The sequence below is a fragment of the Eutrigla gurnardus genome, assembly GCF_963514095.1.
Source record: "Eutrigla gurnardus genome assembly, chromosome: 3".
NCBI classification, from domain to species: domain Eukaryota; kingdom Metazoa; phylum Chordata; class Actinopteri; order Perciformes; family Triglidae; genus Eutrigla; species Eutrigla gurnardus.
Window position 1 is genome coordinate 31051924 of NC_139917.1, and position 20707 is coordinate 31072630.

General features: G+C 41.8%; 2 protein-coding genes across 2 annotated transcripts; one reads left to right on the top strand and one right to left on the bottom strand.

Moving 5' to 3' along the window:
- The first annotated feature begins 1970 nt into the window (after positions 1 to 1970).
- ifngr1 (interferon gamma receptor 1) lies at positions 1971 to 10970 on the top strand. The gene is made up of 10 exons (XM_084006723.1): positions 1971 to 2082; positions 2197 to 2302; positions 4950 to 5089; positions 5775 to 5934; positions 6058 to 6169; positions 7541 to 7722; positions 7800 to 7948; positions 8420 to 8594; positions 9032 to 9156; positions 9237 to 10970. Exons 2-10 carry the CDS (start codon positions 2233 to 2235, stop codon positions 9618 to 9620), a joined length of 1497 nt encoding a protein of 498 aa, XP_083862849.1. The 5' UTR covers positions 1971 to 2082; positions 2197 to 2232; the 3' UTR covers positions 9621 to 10970.
- Positions 10604 to 18986, bottom strand: ltv1 (LTV1 ribosome biogenesis factor). The gene is made up of 11 exons (XM_084006724.1): positions 18825 to 18986; positions 17391 to 17522; positions 16616 to 16837; positions 16286 to 16373; positions 15741 to 15873; positions 15416 to 15644; positions 14580 to 14707; positions 14361 to 14500; positions 13248 to 13300; positions 12755 to 12955; positions 10604 to 11585 (listed from the first exon to the last, which is right to left on the bottom strand). The coding sequence occupies exons 1-11, from the start codon at positions 18825 to 18827 to the stop codon at positions 11475 to 11477; spliced, it is 1440 nt and encodes a 479-aa protein (XP_083862850.1). The 5' UTR covers positions 18828 to 18986; the 3' UTR covers positions 10604 to 11474.
- Positions 18987 to 20707: the final 1721 nt, after the last annotated feature.

Sequence of the window (20707 nt, forward strand, 5' to 3'; positions counted from 1 at the left end):
TTATCTCTTTGTTTTTCTTTTAGCCTCAAACTGTTATTGAACTTAAATGATCCGACAGGTTTAGAGGGAAATTAGATGCAGCTTCTTTATAATCTGAGGGGGATCATCTCCAATACACCAAATTTGACATATTTTTCCTCTAATCTTTGAATTGTGAATTATTGGAGAGTTTTTTCCTCTTTGGACCTCAAACGGTTTTTAGAATGAAAGAAATGACTTTTTTGGGGGGGAATGATAACGAATCACAGCGATCTGAAATGTGACGATGAGTACTTCTATGTTACCCGAGTAAAAACACAAGTACTTGAGTGTAGTATGTCTGTATCTCAAAATGTAGTGGAGTCGAAGTATAACGTAGCCTCAAAAAGTACATTTTCTGAGATACTTCTCAGGTATTTTTTTTTCTTGAGTATAAACAATCTCATTATGTAAAAACAACTCAAACACATCACAGGGGACAGTTTGCTGCAGAATAGTACATCTTGATAATGAAGTATAACAGAGTACCTCGTGATATTACTTTTATTATGACTGATGGTTATTTTCCTGGGTGAGTATTGTTTGCTCCCCTGCATCAGTAAAAGACAGCAGCTGTAATCCTATAAGAGGCTTTGCTCCTCACTCTGCTGAAGTTGGATGCTGTTGTCACGGTAACGTAGAAAATTGCTTTGTCACAGACAGCAGCTCGTGGTTAAAATATGGACAGAAGCACATACACAGGATTCATAACATGTCAAATATAAACTTGAAGATGAATGAAACAGATAACAGAAGGGTCTTTATTTCTCTCTGCCACAACTGTCAGAATCAAATACATGCGATGTCAGTGAGTGAGCTGTAGATGGCGACAGACAACAGCTTTTCTTCTATCTACCTACCTACCTACCTATCTATCTATCTATCTATCTATCTATCTATCTATCTATCTATCTATCTATCTATCTATCTATCTATCTATCTATCTATCTATCTATCTATCTATCTTCTTCTGTTTTCTCTCTCCAAATTATGTCACTGATCTCATGAAGTATTTTTAATATTTCTATTTTGTAGAAATGTATCATAAAAAATGTAATAATAATATTTATTATTTATCAGAGGTGTAACGATTCATTCGATTAATCGATGAATCGATTGTCAGTCCTATAGATTCTACTAAATCGATCTGCTAAAATAAATAAATAGAATGAATCGTTTTGGCTTCACCAATAATGGATATAAATGCATTTAATCGGATGAATCGTGATTCTTACTTATGATTAATGTTTTAATACGTTTAAGACACTCTCTCCCCTGCCAGCATGTAGTCAATTGAATAATGTTCAAAATAACTGAGCATATTTTAATTACATTTTTGTATTCAGCATAAAATATTATGCAGGTTTACTTTTTTCTAGAATAAATATGTTATTTTTCACCTTTCAGAAGAATACAAATAGTCTCACTCACATTATTGCATGTTTATTTCATGGATATAGAATTTTGGTTACAAGTTACTGAATCGAATCGTGGTTTACAGAATAGAATCGCATCGAATCGTTACAAAAAAGAAAAATCGTCCTTGAATCGAATCGCCAACTAGTGTCGAATCGAATTGCTGTGAAGCCAAAGATGCACCCCTAGAGATTAATTTATGTAATTTGGAGTCTCTAAATATGAGGTGTCAAGCTAAATGTATTAGATTTATTTATTTGTATTCTTTCTTTTATTCTCCCTGTCCATTTTTTTTTTTTTTACCTTTATTTGGATTCACATTTTGACAGCACCTTTATCAGTCGTCACCATTTCGATCATTTACATAGAGATCCATCTTTTCAAATAAAGAAAAACGAACAATTAATTCAAATAAATGAATTAATCTAACTTGTTAATTCGTCCGCCTCTTCATCTCATCCCTGTCCATTCAGTCCTCCCCTTCCCCCTTTTATTTTGAAAACAAACGTTATTGTATCCGGTGACGTCATCAAGGTGTTTTTCCTGATTGAGCAGGTAACAATCCCTGCTTTTACTACTCACACACACACACATACACACACCGACACGGACACTCACCAGGATGACGAGCGCGTGAGGGGATTCAAAGTAAGAAACATCCGGGACTTCAGTGATGAGAAACTCTGGTGCTGTTGTTGTTGTTGTGGGGAAGTCTGCGTCTCTACTGGGTTTCTAACGAGGACTCGTCCGGTTTCTAATCAGCCGCCCGTCGAGCAGGAAGTCTGAAGGCCTGGAGACATGTCGGTGGACGGTGGTGGTGCGTTCAAGGTCCTGCTCCTCCTGCTCAGCGGAGCCACTGCTGCCGTCCGTAAGTCCCTGAACTCAGCGGTGATACGTCACTGCTGCTTGATCTTCTTTTAAATTAAAATGTGAATTATTAGATGTTGGTTTGTGTCGGGAGTTTAACGCGTTTCTGTTGAACTAGAATACGTTTTTTTAAAAAGTCACATTTAAATTACGTTAAGGAAAATACCCGGATGATTCACTGGTGATAAGCAGAGGTGTTACGCAAGTAGAAGTACACCTACTTGTGTTCAAAGACACTCTGGTAAAAGTAGAAGTACACATACTTGTGTACAAACAGACTGGTAAAAGTAGAAGTACACCTACTTGTGTTCAAAGAGACTCTGGTAAAAGTAGAAGTACTGATACTTGGGTTCAAAGAGACTCTGGTAAAAGTAGAAGTACACATACTTGTGTACAAACAGACTGGTAAAAGTAGAAGTACACCTACTTGTGTTCAAAGAGACTCTGGTAAAAGTAGAAGTACACATACTTGTGTACAAACAGACTGGTAAAAGTAGAAGTACACATACTTGTGTTCAAACAGACTCTGGTAAAAGTACTGATACTTGGGTTCAAAGAGACTCTGGTATAAGTAGAAGTACACATACTTGTGTACAAACAGATTCTGGTAAAAGTAGAAGTACACATACTTGTGTTCAAACAGACTCTGGTAAAAGTAGAAGTACTGATACTTGGGTTCAAAGAGACTCTGGTAAAAGTAGAAGTACACATACTTGTGTTCAAACAGACTGGTAAAAGTAGAAGTACACATACTTGTGTTCAAACAGACTGGTAAAAGTAGAAGTACACATACTTGTGTTCAAACAGACTCTGATAAAAGTAGAAGTACACATACTTGTGTTCAAACAGACTCTGGTAAAAGTAGAAGTACTGATACTTGTGTTCAAACAGACTCTGATAAAAGTAGAAGTACACATACTTGTGTTCAAACAGACTGGTAAAAGTAGAAGTACACATACTTGTGTTCAAACAGACTCTGGTAAAAGTAGAAGTACACATACTTGTGTTCAAACTGACTGGTAAAAGTAGAAGTTCACATACTTGTGTTCAAACAGACTCTGATAAAAGTAGAAGTACACATACTTGTGTTCAAACAGACTCTGGTAAAAGTAGAAGTACTGATACTTGTGTTCAAACAGACTCTGATAAAAGTAGAAGTACACATACTTGTGTTCAAACAGACTGGTAAAAGTAGAAGTACTGATACTTGTGTTCAAACAGACTCTGATAAAAGTAGAAGTACACATACTTGTGTTCAAACAGACTGGTAAAAGTAGAAGTACACATACTTGTGTTCAAACAGACTCTGGTCAGGAAAACAATCTCACCCATGAGCAGCACTGTGGAGCTTACATTTTTGGAAGTTAAGAAGCTGTTTTTTCCATCATAATGTACACATATTATTATCCTCCATCCTCCCATTATTATCCTGTATTCAGGGTCGCGGGGGGGGGGGAGGCGATCCCAGCTGTCATTGGGCGAAGGCAGGGTACACCCTGGACAGGCCGCCAGTCTATAGCAGGGCCAACATGTAGAGACAGACAACCATTCACTCTCACATTCACACCTACGGGACATTTAGAGTCATCAATGAACCTATCCCCATCCTGCATGTCTTTGGACTGTGGGAGGAAGCCAGAGAACCCGGAGAGAACCCACGCTTACACGGGGAGAACATGCAAACTCCACACAGAAGGAACCCGGGCCGACCCGGGAATCGAACCCGGGACCCTCTCGCTTTGAAACCCTGAATCCCAATTGTTTTTGCTTTTCATATCGCCTAGATGGATAAAAAAACAAAGAGACGGTAGCCGAGAACACAGCGATGACTCACTCTTCACACGTTGTTGTACTTGTACTTCCTCGTTGGCATCAAATCCATCACAATAAAGGCGCGTCCCTGATTGATAGTGTGTGTTCGTGCTTTGATTCACATCACATATTTGAAAATATTAAAAAGTTAAAAGTATAGAAATTGATTTAACAACTAATTCAGAGGACTTGTTTATGCTTCTATGCAATATCTGTTTAAGTAATTTCTGTTGATGTTATCAAATCAGTGAGTTGAGTGGAGAAGACGACTGTAGTCCGAGTACATTCTCCAATAAACTACATTTCCCTGTCGTGGATTATTACTGACATATTATTTTCTGTTGATAATAACATCCTGGTTTTTAACTACAATCAGATCTACAATCAAAGTCAGCTGTTATTGTTCTGAACAGGAACCTCCTTATAAGGGATCATCTGTTACGCTGAAATAAACTGAAAATACTTTGATACTGTAAAAGTGGGCGGGACTTTCAACATCTCTGTAAACGGTCTATAAAATGTTCTTGCTTATTTATCATATTAATAATATTTATAACACATACTATATTTTTAATATGTATTCATATATATCATATTTAAAATGTCATATTTATATTTATAATAATAGTTTTCATATGTATTAATATATATTATATGTTTTAAATAATATTAATCATAAACAAAAAATAATATACATTTAAATAATAATAAATGATCTAAGTAACATATTAAATAAATGAATAATAAATAATATAAATTTAAATAATAATAAATGATCTAAATAACATATTAAATAAATGAATAATAAATAATATAAACTCCTCTTCCTTTTGCAGGTGAACTAGATTTCCCTCCGGTGGATCTGGTCCGGGAGGATCCGGGACTCTCTCTGAGTTTCACTCATCCTCGACTCTTCTATGAAAAACTGAAGCTGACGGACGACGTCGTCTTTAACTTCACCGTCTCTTCAGACGTCGTGAGTAAAAACAACAGACTGTTATGCTACGTTTATGGTTGAACACCAAACTTGCTTCCAAATTCAATAAACGTTCTAGAATGTTCCTGGCAATATATGTCAAGGTTCATTAAAATCCTACTTCTAGCTCAAATTCTAGTTCTTGTAAGGAACTACTTTTCCAGGCGTAGGAATACTCCAGCTCTCTTGGCTCTGTTGTGATTGACAGCTCAGATGGCGTGGCCAAAGTATGAAGGAGGTCTCTGATTGGCTGAAAGCCTGGCACAAAGCCTTGTGTGAGTTTGAGGCTCGTACTGATACAACTCAACGGTCTGTTTAACTTCTCCCAGTACGTCTTCCTCACATTCACACTGGGAGAGTTGGGAACTTGTTTCTTCTTCTCTACGTTGAACCGCGGATCGTAAACATGTTGAGCCTTATCTCACACAAGCTTGTTTATCTCGCATCCAATCAGAGCCAGAGAGCTGTTGACCAATGGGAAGCAGCCGAGGGAACATGTGTGCAGGAGCTTATTGAACTTGATATTAGCGGCTAGCTCCACCCGGGCCACTTATATAAAACATGGAAGCCGCTGACATTAACAACAAGCGAACCCAGAACCTGCTTCTAGGATCTGATATCAATGCATTCATTTTAATATATTTTATTCGAGTGATAGTCATTTTAAATGTTCTGTAACTTTCAGGGAGATTTTGACGCGTTTTGCTCGACGGAGGAAACCTGCAAAAGTAAAATCCGGTTTCCGGAGGACGTGGAGAGGTGCGTCACGCTGAATGGGTCGTTGTTTGGCGGGAAGCTTGTCGGCGAAGTGATGTTCAGAGAGACGGGTCGCATCTGTCTGTCTCGTGAGTCCATCATAAGAGCAGCTGCTGTTTTCTGTTTTCATGTGTTTCCAGAGGCTTTTTTAAAAAAACAAAATATATTTATACTTCCAGCCGACTAATCTTCCCTCTTTTCCTCACTCGAAGTTCGGCCTCCAACCAACGTGACCCTGAGCTGCCTGAACCTCAACGTGGCGGTCAGCTGGGACTACAGCAGACCCCGGACCAGATTCAGGGTCCAGGTCAAAGGATCCAGTGGGTGAGGAAAACATAATAACTTTGATAATTCTTCATTAGTTTGATTTTTGAATTTTATTGAACCGTGAGGCTGTTTACAATTACATTTTTAATATAATAATATTTTTATATTGACTTATTTATTATATCTTCATATATGTACTTCATTATATTTGTTCTGCCCTCCTCCCTGCTACTGTCATCCTGTAAATGTCCCCGCCTCAGGACTAATACAGGTTTATTATCTTACCTTATCTAAAGAGCACATGACGAATCACCACTGGAAAAGAATAGTGGTAAAGATTATTAACTTATTAACATCTGATACCATTTAAAACTTCCCTTTCGATTTGTAACTGAAAATGCACAGATTATAACTGTAGGACTGGATTGGGTGAAGGTCAAAGGGTGAGGAAACCAAATGGACCATAATGTACTAAATGAACATCATGCTGGATTGAAGAAGACTTGAAACTAGAGATTGAGACATAAACTCATGTTTACAATGTTTACTGAGATAATACATCAAGAGAGAAGTAGGACCATTTTCTCATAGACTTCTATACAACCAGAGAGGAGTCGCCCCCTGGTGGCCAGCAGAGAGAAGTAGGATCATTTTCTCATAGACTTCTATACAACCAGAGAGGAGTCGCCCCCTGGTGGCCAGCAGAGAGAAGTAGGACCATTTTCTCATAGACTTCTATACAACCAGAGAGGAGTCGCCCCCTGGTGGCCAGCAGAGAGAAGTAGGACCATTTTCTCATAGACTTCTATACAACCAGAGAGGAGTCGCCCCCTGGTGGCCAGCAGAGAGAAGTAGGACCATTTTCTCATAGACTTCTATACAACCAGAGAGGAGTCGCCCCCTGGTGGCCAGCAGAGAGAAGGAGGACCATTTTCTCATAGACTTCTATACAACCAGAGAGGAGTCGCCCCCTGGTGGCCAGCAGAGAGAATACATTGAAAGGCACTTCAGCGTCGGCTTCACTTTTCAGAAGCGGAGGCCGCCGCCTGCTGCTGCTCCACTCCTCTTTGCACTTTTCATTCAGGGATTCTTCAAATATTATCTCAACGGTTTTCTGTCCTGTCGTCTATGAATCTGCTGCGACTTTTCTCAAGAACAAATAGAAGAAACGTATGAGTTTTTTTTTTTTTTGCGAAAAAGTGTTTAAACATTCACTTTTAAGGACTAACACGTCACAATATGTTAGTACAGTTCTTTTTGATTAATGTCTTTGCTTTGTTTTAACCCTTTAGTATTTTTCAGTCTGCACCTTTTTTTCTTTTCTTTTTTGAAATATTTGAAAATCAACAATCTTCTTTTGCGTTTCTGATCTGCCTTCGGCGAGTTGAAACGTTTAACCTGCCGTTTTTTCCGTTGCTCGCCCTGAAGGCATCACGTGAATGAAACCACCGACCACCAGTACGACCTGCGGCGCTTCGTCTGGGAGACCGAGGAGCGCTACATGGGCTTCCACTACGTCACCGTCACCGCCGTGGAGGGAGGCGCCCAGTCCGAACCCGTGGCTTCCAGAACCTTCACCTTCAACAGTTTGAGACCGGCTCAAATAAAGTGTAAGAAAGGGAAAACAACGTGTAGAAGAGAAGTTGTAGCTGTAACCCGGATGTAACCGACCAGTCTCTCTTCACAGGCGACCTGGACTTCCCCCCCGTGGACCTGGAAGAGAGCGGCTCGGGGGCCACGCTGAGGTTCGAGAACCCCCTCCACTTCTACAGAGACCTGAAGGAGGCCTCCAAGCCGAAAACCACCACCTTTACATTCACCGTCGTTTCCGAAGCGGTGAGCAAGTTTCTTTTTGGAGGATTTTAGAGAAACTCGGGCGAGACTGCAGTTCTGATGGAACCAGATCTGTTTTAATAAGAAGAGATTTTTGCCTGTTCAAATGCTTTATTCATGATTTTAAATAAGATTTTAATAAGATTACAATTGTAATAAGATTTGACAAAGATTTGATTTTACTAAGATTTCAATTTTAAGATTTTAATAAGATTTCAACTTTTTACCAAGATTTCAATTTGAATAAGATTTCAGTTTTAATAAGATTTTAATCAGATTTCAATTTTAATAAGATTTAAATTGGAATAAGATTTGAATACAATTTCAATTTTAATCATTTTCTCCACGTATTACAGGGAAATGTTGACAGACATTATTATTATTATTATTATTATTATCATCATGTTTTGTGTACAGGGTTGTATTTATAATAAAGACCCGGCATTAATGATCTGTGTGTCATGTGGCCCTCAGGGCGAGGTGGGCGGAGCCTGCACGGCGCAAGATGAGAAGTGCAGATGTGACGTGGTGTTCTCCGACGGCGTGGAGAAGTGCGTACGGGTGCTGAACGGCGTGCTGTTCGACGGGAGAGGCGTCAGCCAGGTGGACTTCAGAGAGACGGGACGCGTCTGCACCAGCAAACCCAGCAGTGAGTCTGAAATGTACTCCTGATGATTTACTTCAGTAGAAGTACTAATATCACACTGAAAATACCGCACTACAAGTAGTCATTTTAAGTAGAGACTTACTGTACTCAAGTACACATCCTTGCTCTAAAAGACTCTGGTAAAAGTAGAAGTACACATCCTTGCTCTAAAAGACTCAAACAAAAATAAAATATATTATTATTGATTCTAAGTATTGATTCTACTTCCTTACTGGAAGTGTCATGTTTTCAGTTATTAAAACTTTAAAATGTTATATTTAAAAAAAAGCATCAAAATAGTTTGTTTATTGAGTGATTTTCCCCCTGTGCAAACTGTGTACCCGATCTTCAAAATAAAAGCACCGTTTTGGTTCAGCACTTCTGCTAAATAAATAAAAAACAATGTGAAACTAAATCCAATCTTTTTTTTCTGATTGCAGACGTCCATGTGCTGACACTTTCTATAATGCTGCTCTTCCTCGGCGCCGGCGCCGGCGTGTTAATCATCGCCATCGTGAAGGTCAAAGCCTGGACGATGAAGACGCCCGGTCCACCCAACGTCCTGGTACGTCCACAGCCGGAATCCTTAAAAACAACACCACAACACACGATCGGTAAATAAACATTGTTTTTCTGGTCCCGTAGATCCCGGACCCCCACAGGGACGGGGTCTTGAGGTACGCTCCCGTGTCCAGCACAGACATCAGCGCTGTTTCGCTGGCCGAGCCCTGCAAGAACCCTTCGGTCAGCTCCGAGGAGGAGGAGGAGGAGGAGGAGACCGGCTTCAACATGGAGGGAGGACTTCCAGCGGGATATGGGAGAGATGACGAATCAGTGGAGATAGTTTTGATTAGTGAGGAGGAGGAGGAGGAGGAGGAGGAGGAGGCCGGCTTCCACATGGAGGGAGAACTTCCAGCGGGATACAGGAGAGATAACGAATCAGTGGAGGAGGAGGAGCTGGTATCGCTGGTATCGCTGGCATCGCCCTACGACCGGCCTCATGCAGACCTGATGGAAATGGGAGACTGAGACATGGTGACTGGTTCCAGCGGAGTCCGAGCAGAGGACTCGACTCAGGGATGGATGTTTGTTTAACGATGGTTTTAAACTCCAGGAGGAGGAGGAGGAGCTGTCCCTCTTCCTCTCTGGCCCCACTGTGATAAATGCACTGATCTTTGAGGATATTGCTGGTTTGCTTAGTAGAAGTATGACTTTCCAAACACAGCGGATCCTCTTCTTCTTTTTTAGCTCGTAACAAATGAGGCGATCTTCCAGTCGCCTTCCATCCATCTTCTCCTTCAGACGACAGATTTAAATCTCAGGGAAACGAGCGGCCAAAGAAAAACTGATCAAACACGTTGTACCAGCACTTTTTTCTTTTGTCTTTGAATCAGCCGAAACTGGCTCCGTGCCAAGTTTTTATATTGTTTTTAACACACACACACACACACACACACACACACACACACACACACACACACACACACACACACACACACACACACACACACACACACACACACACACACACACACACACACACACACACACACACACACACACACACACACACACGTCAGGATTAAGTGTTATTTAATAATGTCGATAGTTTTATTTAACCATGTTTAGAGATCTCTCATTCTCATTTCTGCTGTTTCTGGTAAATGTAAACTCTTTTTTAAATAATGTTCACAGACAATAATCAGGGTTTTCACAGGGACTATTTCTTTGGTAGAAGGTAGTTATAATGGAAACTCTCCGGGTCGAAGGTCCGAGGAAACTTATTTATAAAATGAAGACATGGAATCTTAAATATTCTGTTTGTGCTCCACAAACAGAATCCCATTTTCTACTTGAGTTAACCCAGAGGTAAATAATAATAATAATGATAATGATAATGATAATAATGATGTGGTTTGTGGGCGTCGTTCTGATTTAGGACTTCCCCTCCAGCCTGCAGGTTATTAATACCTTTCTGCCTCACTGGGAGCGGTTTCAGGTTTTTTTCCCCCCCTCTTTCATTTGTTTGCCTCCAGAGGATTTAGGTTTGTTTAGATTCCTTCAGGGTTGCTGCATGTTTATTTTTAAAGGCCGTAAAATTTTACTTCTTGTTCTATTTAAAAATACAGATTGTACAATAATTAATATGAAAGTTAAATATGTTTAACAGGATGTAATTCTTGTCGGATGTGGGTTTTTTTTTAATACATTTTTTTTAAATTGGACACAAAAGTTTCTCCACTTCAGACATGAGAGAAGAAGAGCGTCGCCGTGGCAACCGGATCTTTAAATAAAACACCCGTGTGACCAACCTGTCATGATGACGTCAACATGAAGCCTTTACATTTTTATTTTTTTAATAAAGAGACATAAACAATATTTTGTTTTCTATTAACATATATTTTTTGTGACCTGTGGTGTTTTGAAGAACAATCGATTAGAAACAAAGAAAAATATCTGGAATAGAAACAAGTGTCCTGCAAATATTTTCTTTCATTTTGATGTGTGTTTTTCCGGACGGCAGCCGGAGGAGAAGACTGATAAAGATTTTATCATCTGTGTAAGAAACAACACATCCTCCTTTTCATGAAGGCTGTGTGTTTTTAGATCCAGCGTGACGTTGTTTTACTTCTACGGATTAAACCAGATAACGTGGTGGTTTCCGGATGAGCCGGGCTAACCGGATCCTCCCGTCTCCAGTCTTTGTGCTAAGCTACGTTAGCCTCAGTCTTCTCTTCCGGCTCTCGTCGGGAGGATGAATTAACAAACAGGATTACCCATGTGATCAAAACCACAACGTCCTCGGCTGCTTTCCGGAAGATCCGGTTCATGTTTCTGTTCTGTCTGAACAACAGTCTCTGCCGGCGGCGGCGGTTTTCCCCACTAAAGCTTCAGGCCTTGAACGTTGGCTCTCAGGTTCAACATCTGCTTCTCCTGTCGGACCTTCTCCTCCTTGAACGCCATCTTGTTGGCCTTCTTCTCCTCTCGCCGCTCCTGAACACAAAACACACACGCAGGAGTGAGAGAGAGAGAGAGAGAGACGGTTGTTGAGCAGTTTGATTGCGTCTCCCTCTTCCCCCCCTCCTCTTCCTCACCTTGCATTCCTCCCTGATGGCCTGTTTCCTCCTCTTCCTCCCCTCCTCTTCCTCCCCTCCTCCTCCTCCCCTCCTCTTCCCCCCCTCCTCCTCCCCTCCTCTTCCCCCCCTCCTCCTCCCCCCCTCCTCCTCTTGCGTTCCTCCCTGATGGCCTGTTTCCTCCTCTTCCCCCCTCCTCCTCCCCTCCTCCTCACCTTGCGTTCCTCCCTGATGGCCTGTTTCCTCGTCTTCCTCTCCTCCTCTTCCTCCCCTCCTCCTCACCTTGCGTTCCTCCCTGATGGCCTGTTTCCTCATCTTCCTCTCCTCTCCTCCCCTCCTCTTCCCCCCCTCCTCCTCCTCACCTTGCGTTCCTCCCTGATGGCCTGTTTCCTCGTCTTCCTCTCCTCCTCTTCCCTCCCCTCCTCCCCCCTCACCTTGATTTCCTCCCTGATGGCCTGTTTCCTCCTCTTCCTCCCCTCCTCTTCCTCCCCCTCACCTTGCGTTCCTGCCTGATGGCCTGTTTCCTCCTTCCTCTCCTCCTCCCCTCCTCTCCCCCCCCCCCTCCTCCTCCTCACCTTGCGTTCCTCCCTGATGGCCTGTTTCCTCCCCTTCCTCTCCTCCCCTTCCTCTCCTCCTCTTCCTCCCCTCCTCTTCCCTCCCCTCCTCCCCCTCACCTTGCGTTCCTCCCTGATGGCCTGTTTCCTCCTCTTCCTCCCCCCCCCTCCTCCTCCTCACCTTGCGTTCCTCCCTGATGGCCTGTTTCCTCCTCTTCCTCTCCTCCTCTTCCTCCCCTCCTCCCCCTCACCTTGCGTTCCTCCCTGATGGCCTGTTTCCTCCTCTTCCTCCCCCCCCCTCCTCCTCCTCACCTTGCGTTCCTCCCTGATGGCCTGTTTCCTCCTCTTCCTCTCCTCCTCTTCCTCCCCTCCTCCCCCTCACCTTGCGTTCCTCCCTGATGGCCTGTTTCCTCCTCTTCCTCCCCCCCCCTCCTCCTCCTCACCTTGCGTTCCTCCCTGATGGCCTGTTTCCTCCTTCCTCTCCTCCTCTTCCTCCCCTCCTCTCCCCCCCCCCCCCCCTCCTCCTCCTCCTCACCTTGCGTTCCTCCCTGATGGCCTGTTTCCTCGTCTTCCTCTCCTCCGTGCTCTCCTCCTTGTCGCGGGGCTGAGTGGCGACGCGAGGAAGGTCCGAGTCGTTGATCCTCGTCATGCGCTCCGCCTGCTTGGCCGTCAGGCCTTTGGCGGGAAGAACGTCCAGCGGGATCCCCGTCTTCTGGGAGACGCGGATCGGCTTCGTCTGGCGGCGCCCCGGAGCAAAATCAAGAAATGAGACGTTTAGTTAGTGTGGCGCCTTTTCATAGATCGGGAAAGTGCTTTACAAGAAGTAATATAGTTTAAAAAAAAGTGAAAATATGCGACATAAAGGTGGGTTTAAATAATAATAACGGGGTTTAGTTGATCTCATGACCGTACGACGGCGTATTAGGGTCACTGTAGGAAATCACAACAGAATAACAATAAAAAACAAACGATACAAACTCACATACATCTTATTCTACACATATCTAATAATCCAAGTCTCTTCATACCTTCGGTGGGTCTTGAATGACTTTGGGTCTGTTGTATATGTTGGAGTAAGTACCTGGAGAAAACAAGAAACACCAGAAAACACGTTAAATGGAATCAGAATTATGAAGATTTTGTTTTTTTTGCTAATTTAGATATGAAAAATGACTAATTTTAATGACTTAAAGCTTGAATTTGTACAGCTGTGTGACCTCATAACTCAAACATTTATATTTCACTCTATCAGGACGTTCTGGAATTTTTTTTTATGCTCGGCGCTTTACGTCTGCAGGACTGAAATAAACGTCCCGTTTCCTGCTCCGAGGTGGAACAGATAAGATCTGAACCTTTGGCTCCTCGTGAAAACAGTAAACAGTAAAAACCCAATGTTCAGCGTTCAGAGATAAAAGTTCAAATACTTCGGAGGGGAAGTTTGGTTAAAGATGACGTGGATCCCGACTTCCCCTCCGTTATCTTTGTTTACAAACTAAAAAACAAATGAGCGATCAAGTTGCTACGAGATTTTCTATTATTAGCTCAGTTGCTTTCAGCTGTTGTTTGAATTTTGTTGTTTTTAAAATAATACGCAAAAAGTAAACAGTAAAAACACTATACTATTTTTTTTTTTGGATGGACGACCTATATTGTAGTTCATCGGAAGGACCATCTTGTATGAAGTGTCACTGCCACCTACTGGCCTGGCATGCACACTGCAGCATTTCCTGCTAGACCCGTTTGCACGCAAAAACTGCACATCGACGATAATGTTGTCTAAACGCAGAACTTTTATAAAAACATGAAAGGGAACGTTTTTTAGCAAAAAATAGTGAAAATATAATTAAAATATGAATCTGTCAACAATTATTATTTCAATAATGTAATACAATAATACATCATTACAAAGTACTGTTATACATGGTACTATAGGCTGCACTACATGTGTAATAAGGGGTCCCTCCACCAGGTCTCTGTAGACCTTGGGGGTCCCTCCTCCAGGTCTCTGTCTCTATAGGCCTTGGGGGTCCCTCCACCAGGTCTCTGTAGGCCTTGGGGGTCCCTCCACCAGGTCTCTGTAGACCTTGTCGTAGCTCAACAAGTAGAAAAACCAGAGGAAGTGAAACATGGTTAAAACTCACTGATGATGGTTTCACAGTCCCACTTCTCCTCCGGAGCCTTGATGACGACGGTTTCCATTTCTTCCTCCTCCTCATCATCTTCATCCTCCTCCTTCAGGACAGGAAGCTCTTTGGGACCCAAGTCATCGGGCCTCAGGTATCTAAACCACAAGACAACAACGACGTTCTGATGCTGCCTTCAGAGGTTTTGAATAAAAACTGGACATATCGTGCACTCACTCCTTCTCTTTCTGGATGAAGTAGTCTTTGATGACCTCCTCCAGGCGAGCGCTGTCCGGCTGGATGAAGCCCTCCAGCTCGGCGTTGTCCAGAGCGCCGATCTCGTCGTCGTCAAACTGTTCGTAAAACTGAAGGAAAAACACGAAGATACTTTATACTTTTACTACTTTTATTATTGGTAACATGTACTTAAAGCAGGTCTTCAACGTTGTCAGACCCCCAAGGCCTACAGAGACCCGGTGGAGGGACCCCCAAGGCCTATAGAGACCCGGTGGAGGGACCCCCAAGGCCTACAGAGACCCGGTGGAGGGACCCCCAAGGCCTATAGAGACCTGGTGGAGGGACCCCCTATTACACATGTAGTGCAGCCTATAGTGTATAACAGTACTTTGTAATGATGGATGGATTCAATACTAAGACATTAAAATAATAATTGTTGACGGATTCATATTTTAATTATGTTTTGTCATTTCTACATCACAATTTCTCAACATAATATTAAACAAACAGGAATATATATATGTGCTTATTATAGGTTGTATTCGTGTTAAGGTGGATTTTTAGACATATTTACATATTTGTTTGGGATCAAATCATTTTGGCGACCCCTGCAGTAACGCTGCGGACCCTCTAGGGGTCCCGGACCCTTTCTAAACGGTGTGACGATGCATTTTGCAGCTGATTCAGGAGAATTTTCTCAACTCTAAAAGGGAACAGCTCATCCTTCAGATGACCAAAACTACAGTATCTGTCAGATAGATGTATAAAGTTACGTAAAATGAAGTAAAGTACTTTGAATTTTAAGTACAACACTTGAGTACATGTACTAATTTCACCTTTTCGAAGCGGTCGTCCAGCAGGCTGAGCTGCTCGTTCCTTCTCATCACCGACGACGACAGCGAATACTCCGTGAAGCGACTCCTCGTCTCCTCGTCCATGAAGAGGAACTCCGGAGGGACGCGGCGGCCTCCCGCCTCGTCATCGTCCGATAACCCGCCTTCAGAGTCAAAGTCTCCTTCGTCGTCCGTGTCCTCCCACTCATCACCATCATCCTCCTCCTCACCTCTGTCACAGGTTACACACAAACAGGAAATCACAAATCATCACACACACAAAAAAAAAGTATTTATACTATACTCGTATTTATACGTCATTTCTTACTCTTTGTCCGCGGCTGCACGCAAAGTGTTTGCTTTGATGATGAAGTCGTCGTCCAGGAGGTTGTCGGGGTCGTCGTAGTCGAAGTCTTCGTCGAGAGCGGCCACGATGTCGGGGTCCATGTCCAGCCGAGGTCCTGAAGGGAGAAACGCACACAACACAATGAGGAAGAAGACAGGAAGCCGACATCTGGACCGTTAAGAGTCGGGGACGGAAGACTGCAGCAAGGAGGTCAAATAAAAACACATCGTTCATCACGAGGCATAGTTTTTAATGTATTGTAGCAATTTATTTGAGGAAAACATTATTAAATTAAAAAAAAACGTTATTAAAAAAAAAAAAAAGAATATAATATTATATATATATATATATATATGACTTTGTTCTGGATAATTGTTTCATTTTTATGGTGCTTTATCTAAAAGTTTACATTTATATTGCTCTACTGCTTGAAGCTCCGTGTTGCAGTTCCCCCTGAACACCAGAAGAGGTCGATAGAGCTCACAAACTACCAAACATTAATGCCTTTAATGCCATTTCATGCTTACCTGAGATCGGAGCCGCTTTGTTCAGAAGTCCCACCTCCTCTTCAAACTCCGAGGCGAACACCGAAGATGGCAGGTTGATGGTGGTGGCCTGTGTCCATCAGGAAAACAAACAGGAAACATTTCAGAGCAGATTTTCTTTCAACATTCCCGCGTTCCCTTGTTTGTTGACCAGTCGTGTGTGAAAAAAACCTAACAACTTATTTTTATTTTTAAAAACAATGATTAGGACCAGAACTCAAGTTTACAAAAAAGACAAATCCGGCATCATAATCTGAAATGTCAGAACTTTTGTAAGAAAGAAGTAGATTTTCAAAACTGCAGTCAACTTACAGGAGTGACCTCTGTGTCGTCCTCCCCCTCCTCCTCCTCCCCCTCCCCCTCCTCCTCATCTTCATCACAGGGATGAACCAGTCGGCCGGCAGTGCGAGCGGGACCGGCCGCCACCAGCTCGGTCGCGGGCGCCGCCTCCTTCAGGTGCTGCAGGTAGTTGTAGTCGTCGTCGAAGAAGACGCCGAACTCCCGCTGCTCCTCGCGCCTCTTCTCTGTGTCGCCCTGAGAAACGCAGACGGCTAAGTTTTACTACATCGTGATTTGGAGTCGCATGCAACTGTTTCGGACACGCCTCCTTGTGAGTTGGAGATGCGTAACCATGGTAACCCATGTGTGTATGTGTGTGTATATATATATACATATACACACACACATCTAGCAAAGATGAATCTTATACTCACACTCTTATACTTACACTCACATTTATGCATTATTGATATTTGATATCTATGTTTCTATTGTATTCTGAAAATTATATTCAAGATGAGCTGAAAATGACAAATGCCCTTTAACCAGTTTGCACCTGCAAACAATATACAGCAAAGAAAAATACAAGAAAAATATCTATTTGTTCGTATTTTTATATATAAAAAAAGTTTTTTGTATTCTTCCTTGAAAGCAAAGTGTGAGACGTGCTTGCATCAGCTATCAGTATCAACCAATAATATAATGACATCCATCCATCCGTGAACATGAATCCTGATGGTACGTCCCGCCTGCTCGCCCTGTTTCCCTGTGACACCTATGAAAACAACACAACACAGGTGATGTGAACCTTGGTGCTCGGCAGCAGGACGTGCTGAGGGGCGGTCTCATCGGCCGCCAGCGGGTCCCTCTGACTCCTGTGAACGAGGTGAAAGGTCACGGCCTTCTTCTTTTCGATGAACGACTTCTTCTTTCGATGAGGCTGAAAGAGACGAGCACAGGTGTGAAAAGTTCATCTCGGTTTGTGAGAACGTGCGTCGACCACGCCCACCCACTTTACCATTTTAAACTATTGGAGGGGCTTGTCATCTTTGTTGTTATATATATATATTATTAATATATGACGAATATGAGGAGCTGCGTGTCTTATTATGAGGCTTAAAATGAATTGGTTGCTCACTTCTTCTATGGGGGGGGGGGGGGGGGGTGCAAGTTTGGCTAACTGCTAACAGAATGGATGATTAGTTTGGCTAACTGCTAACAGAATGGATGATTACTTTGGCTAACTGCTAACAGAATGGATGATTACTTTGGCTAACTGCTAACAGAATGGATGATTACTTTGGCTAACTGCTAACGGCTAACAGAATGGATGATTAGTTTGGCTAACTGGCTGCTAACAGAATGGATGATTAGTTTGGCTAACTGCTAACAGAATGGATGATTACTTTGGCTAACTGCTAACGGCTAACAGAATGGATGATTAGTTTGGCTAACTGCTAACAGAATGGATGATTACTTTGGCTAACTGCTAACGGCTAACAGAATGGATGATTAGTTTGGCTAACTGCTAAGCTAACAACAAACGGGATGGGCGGTGTTGGGCTAACTGCTAACCTAAGCTAACAGAATGGACGCTGTGTTTGCTAACTGCTAAGCTAACAGCTAACGAATGGACGCTACGTTTGTCTAACAGCTAACAGAAGACAGGTCTGGCTAACAGTCGCTGGTCAGACAGCTGGGTGAGTTTCTTATTTTGTTTAAATGTGTGTATTCCGTGTCTTTATAATTGCTTGCATTCATTCGCTTGTTTTTGTTTGTTTTAATTAAGTGTGTTTTTAGACATACACCGTCTATTGGTGTCTAGGGAGGGGGAGGAGAGGGGGGCGAGGTCGGGGATACACCAACTGGCCGGAGATCTGCCCCCCTTTTTACTCGTTATTACGGTAGTGATGCACCACAGTGATTACAAGCTCCTCTCACCTACACACAGGGACATAAATCATAGCATCATATCTGATACACAAGATTACCGTTTATGTTACCGATTTATGTTGATCAATCAACGTGAATAACTTAATTGATTAACCAAACAGGTGGGCAGTATGATCCACACTGCGTATATTTGTGAGTTTTGTTCACCTTATATGTTGTTATTTTTGTGTATGTATATATATATATTGTGTACACACGTTGGATCTTTTGACTCTCAATATGGTGTTTTTCAGCGACGTTAGCCGTAGGTAGCTAACGAGGCTAGCTTAAGTTAGAAATGTCAGCTTACCATGATGTAACGGGATCTCTGACGTCTTTCTTTTCACTTATCGGGTTTAAACGCGTCCAAACCTCAAACTACAAGTGGCTGTTACAAACAAACAACCCGATTAATCCAGAAATTGCTGTTGTTTATATCCACGCTGGGTTCACCATGCTGCTGCTACCATTACCGGAAGGAACCACTTCGGGAATACTACGGGGGGGATTAAACCATTTGTAATGTTATCTAACACGGTGAGCTCGCGGGTGGATTTTCATTCATCTTTGTGATTTCATGATCGATATAAAATGGAAACACATGTTTGTATTATTTATGTAATTCAACAATTTAGTCGGCTGGTTCCCTTTATTATGTGTGGTTTGTTTGTTGGTATAGTCCAGTCTTTCTCTCTTCATGTACTGGCGTTGGAGAACCTGTTTATGGGCGCATTACCGCCACCTGCCGGACTGGGGAGGACATGAGAGTAATTAGATGGTAACAGGTAGTACTGGTATATTCAGATCAATACTACACATCAGATGTGTCAAAACTACAGATGTACACTCAAGTAGAAGTACAGATACTTTTGTAAGCAGGGTTGGTACGGTGCTGGAAATCCTTGAAAACACTTGCATTTTAGTGTGGTGTTTTCAAGGTTAGAAAAGTGCTTGGATGTAGACTAAAGGTCTTGAAATGTGTGTTGTATGTGATGACATCTATGATATAACAGAGAAAAGAAGATCTCCATATTTTCTGGACTGAAAACAGCATTTTCTGACATTTCTTTATGAAAAATGACTTTTGATGATGAACAGATGATGAAAATAGTTGGTGATTATATTTCTGTGGATCTGTTAGTGGAATTAGTTTTCCTTTCATTTGTGGTCCTTCTGTAAAAAGCTGTCTCCAAACATCATGTTGGTTGTTTAGAGGACAATAACATCTCATTTAATGTGATGAACAAGTGACATAATAAGTAGACTGAATACTGACCATTGGATTGGTACAAATATGGAGTTTACCACAGCTGGAAGGGGCTGGAAAAGCATGGAAATGCACCTTGAAATGCTTGGAAAGTGCTTGAATATGACTTTGGAAAGGTGTAGGAACCCTGAATGTATAATATCGCCAGACTCGTTCTCGAGCCACATGAGCCTAAAGGTTATTTGCTATCCAGCATCAACAAGTTCACTCTGGTGTGTTTCCGTATCTCACTATAAACATTTAGTGCTGCGAAATGTTTCCGGTTTTTCCAGTTCAATCAACATTCTTTCTTTCTCTCACAACAATACCTGCAGCCGCTCTGCAGTCTGCAGCCTGCTCAGCCATGAAGATTGTTTTTCATGTTATATATATATATATATATATATATATATATATATATATATATATATATATATACTTTTTATCTGCTTCATCAAAAACCCTGCGGTGACCGTATCCAGGCGGCAACTTACAAAAACACAAATACACTGTATGTAGTACAAAGTACAAATACTTTTTTACTATTCTATTTTATGTTTATTTACTCCACTACATTCTGAATATATTTTATGTTTTACTCAACTACGTTTATTGGATTTGGCTACATTTGGAGATTCAGATTATTAATACAATTATAAATTAATTAAACTAATACATCATGAGGAGTAATTATAGATTAAATTACCCAGCAGTGTATTAATGCATCACTAATTATAATTCAATAATAAAATATACATATCTTTTAAATGGACGGTCATAATGAGTATTTTACCTTTGAAGCTTGAAATACATTTTACTTCTATTACTTTTGTACTTGAACTTAGTGAAAAAAATGCTTGATTGATTAAATTGAATTAACAATCCATAAAACTATAAAAAGCAACATGGAGGATGATAAATAACAAACATTAATTGCCCGTCCTGTC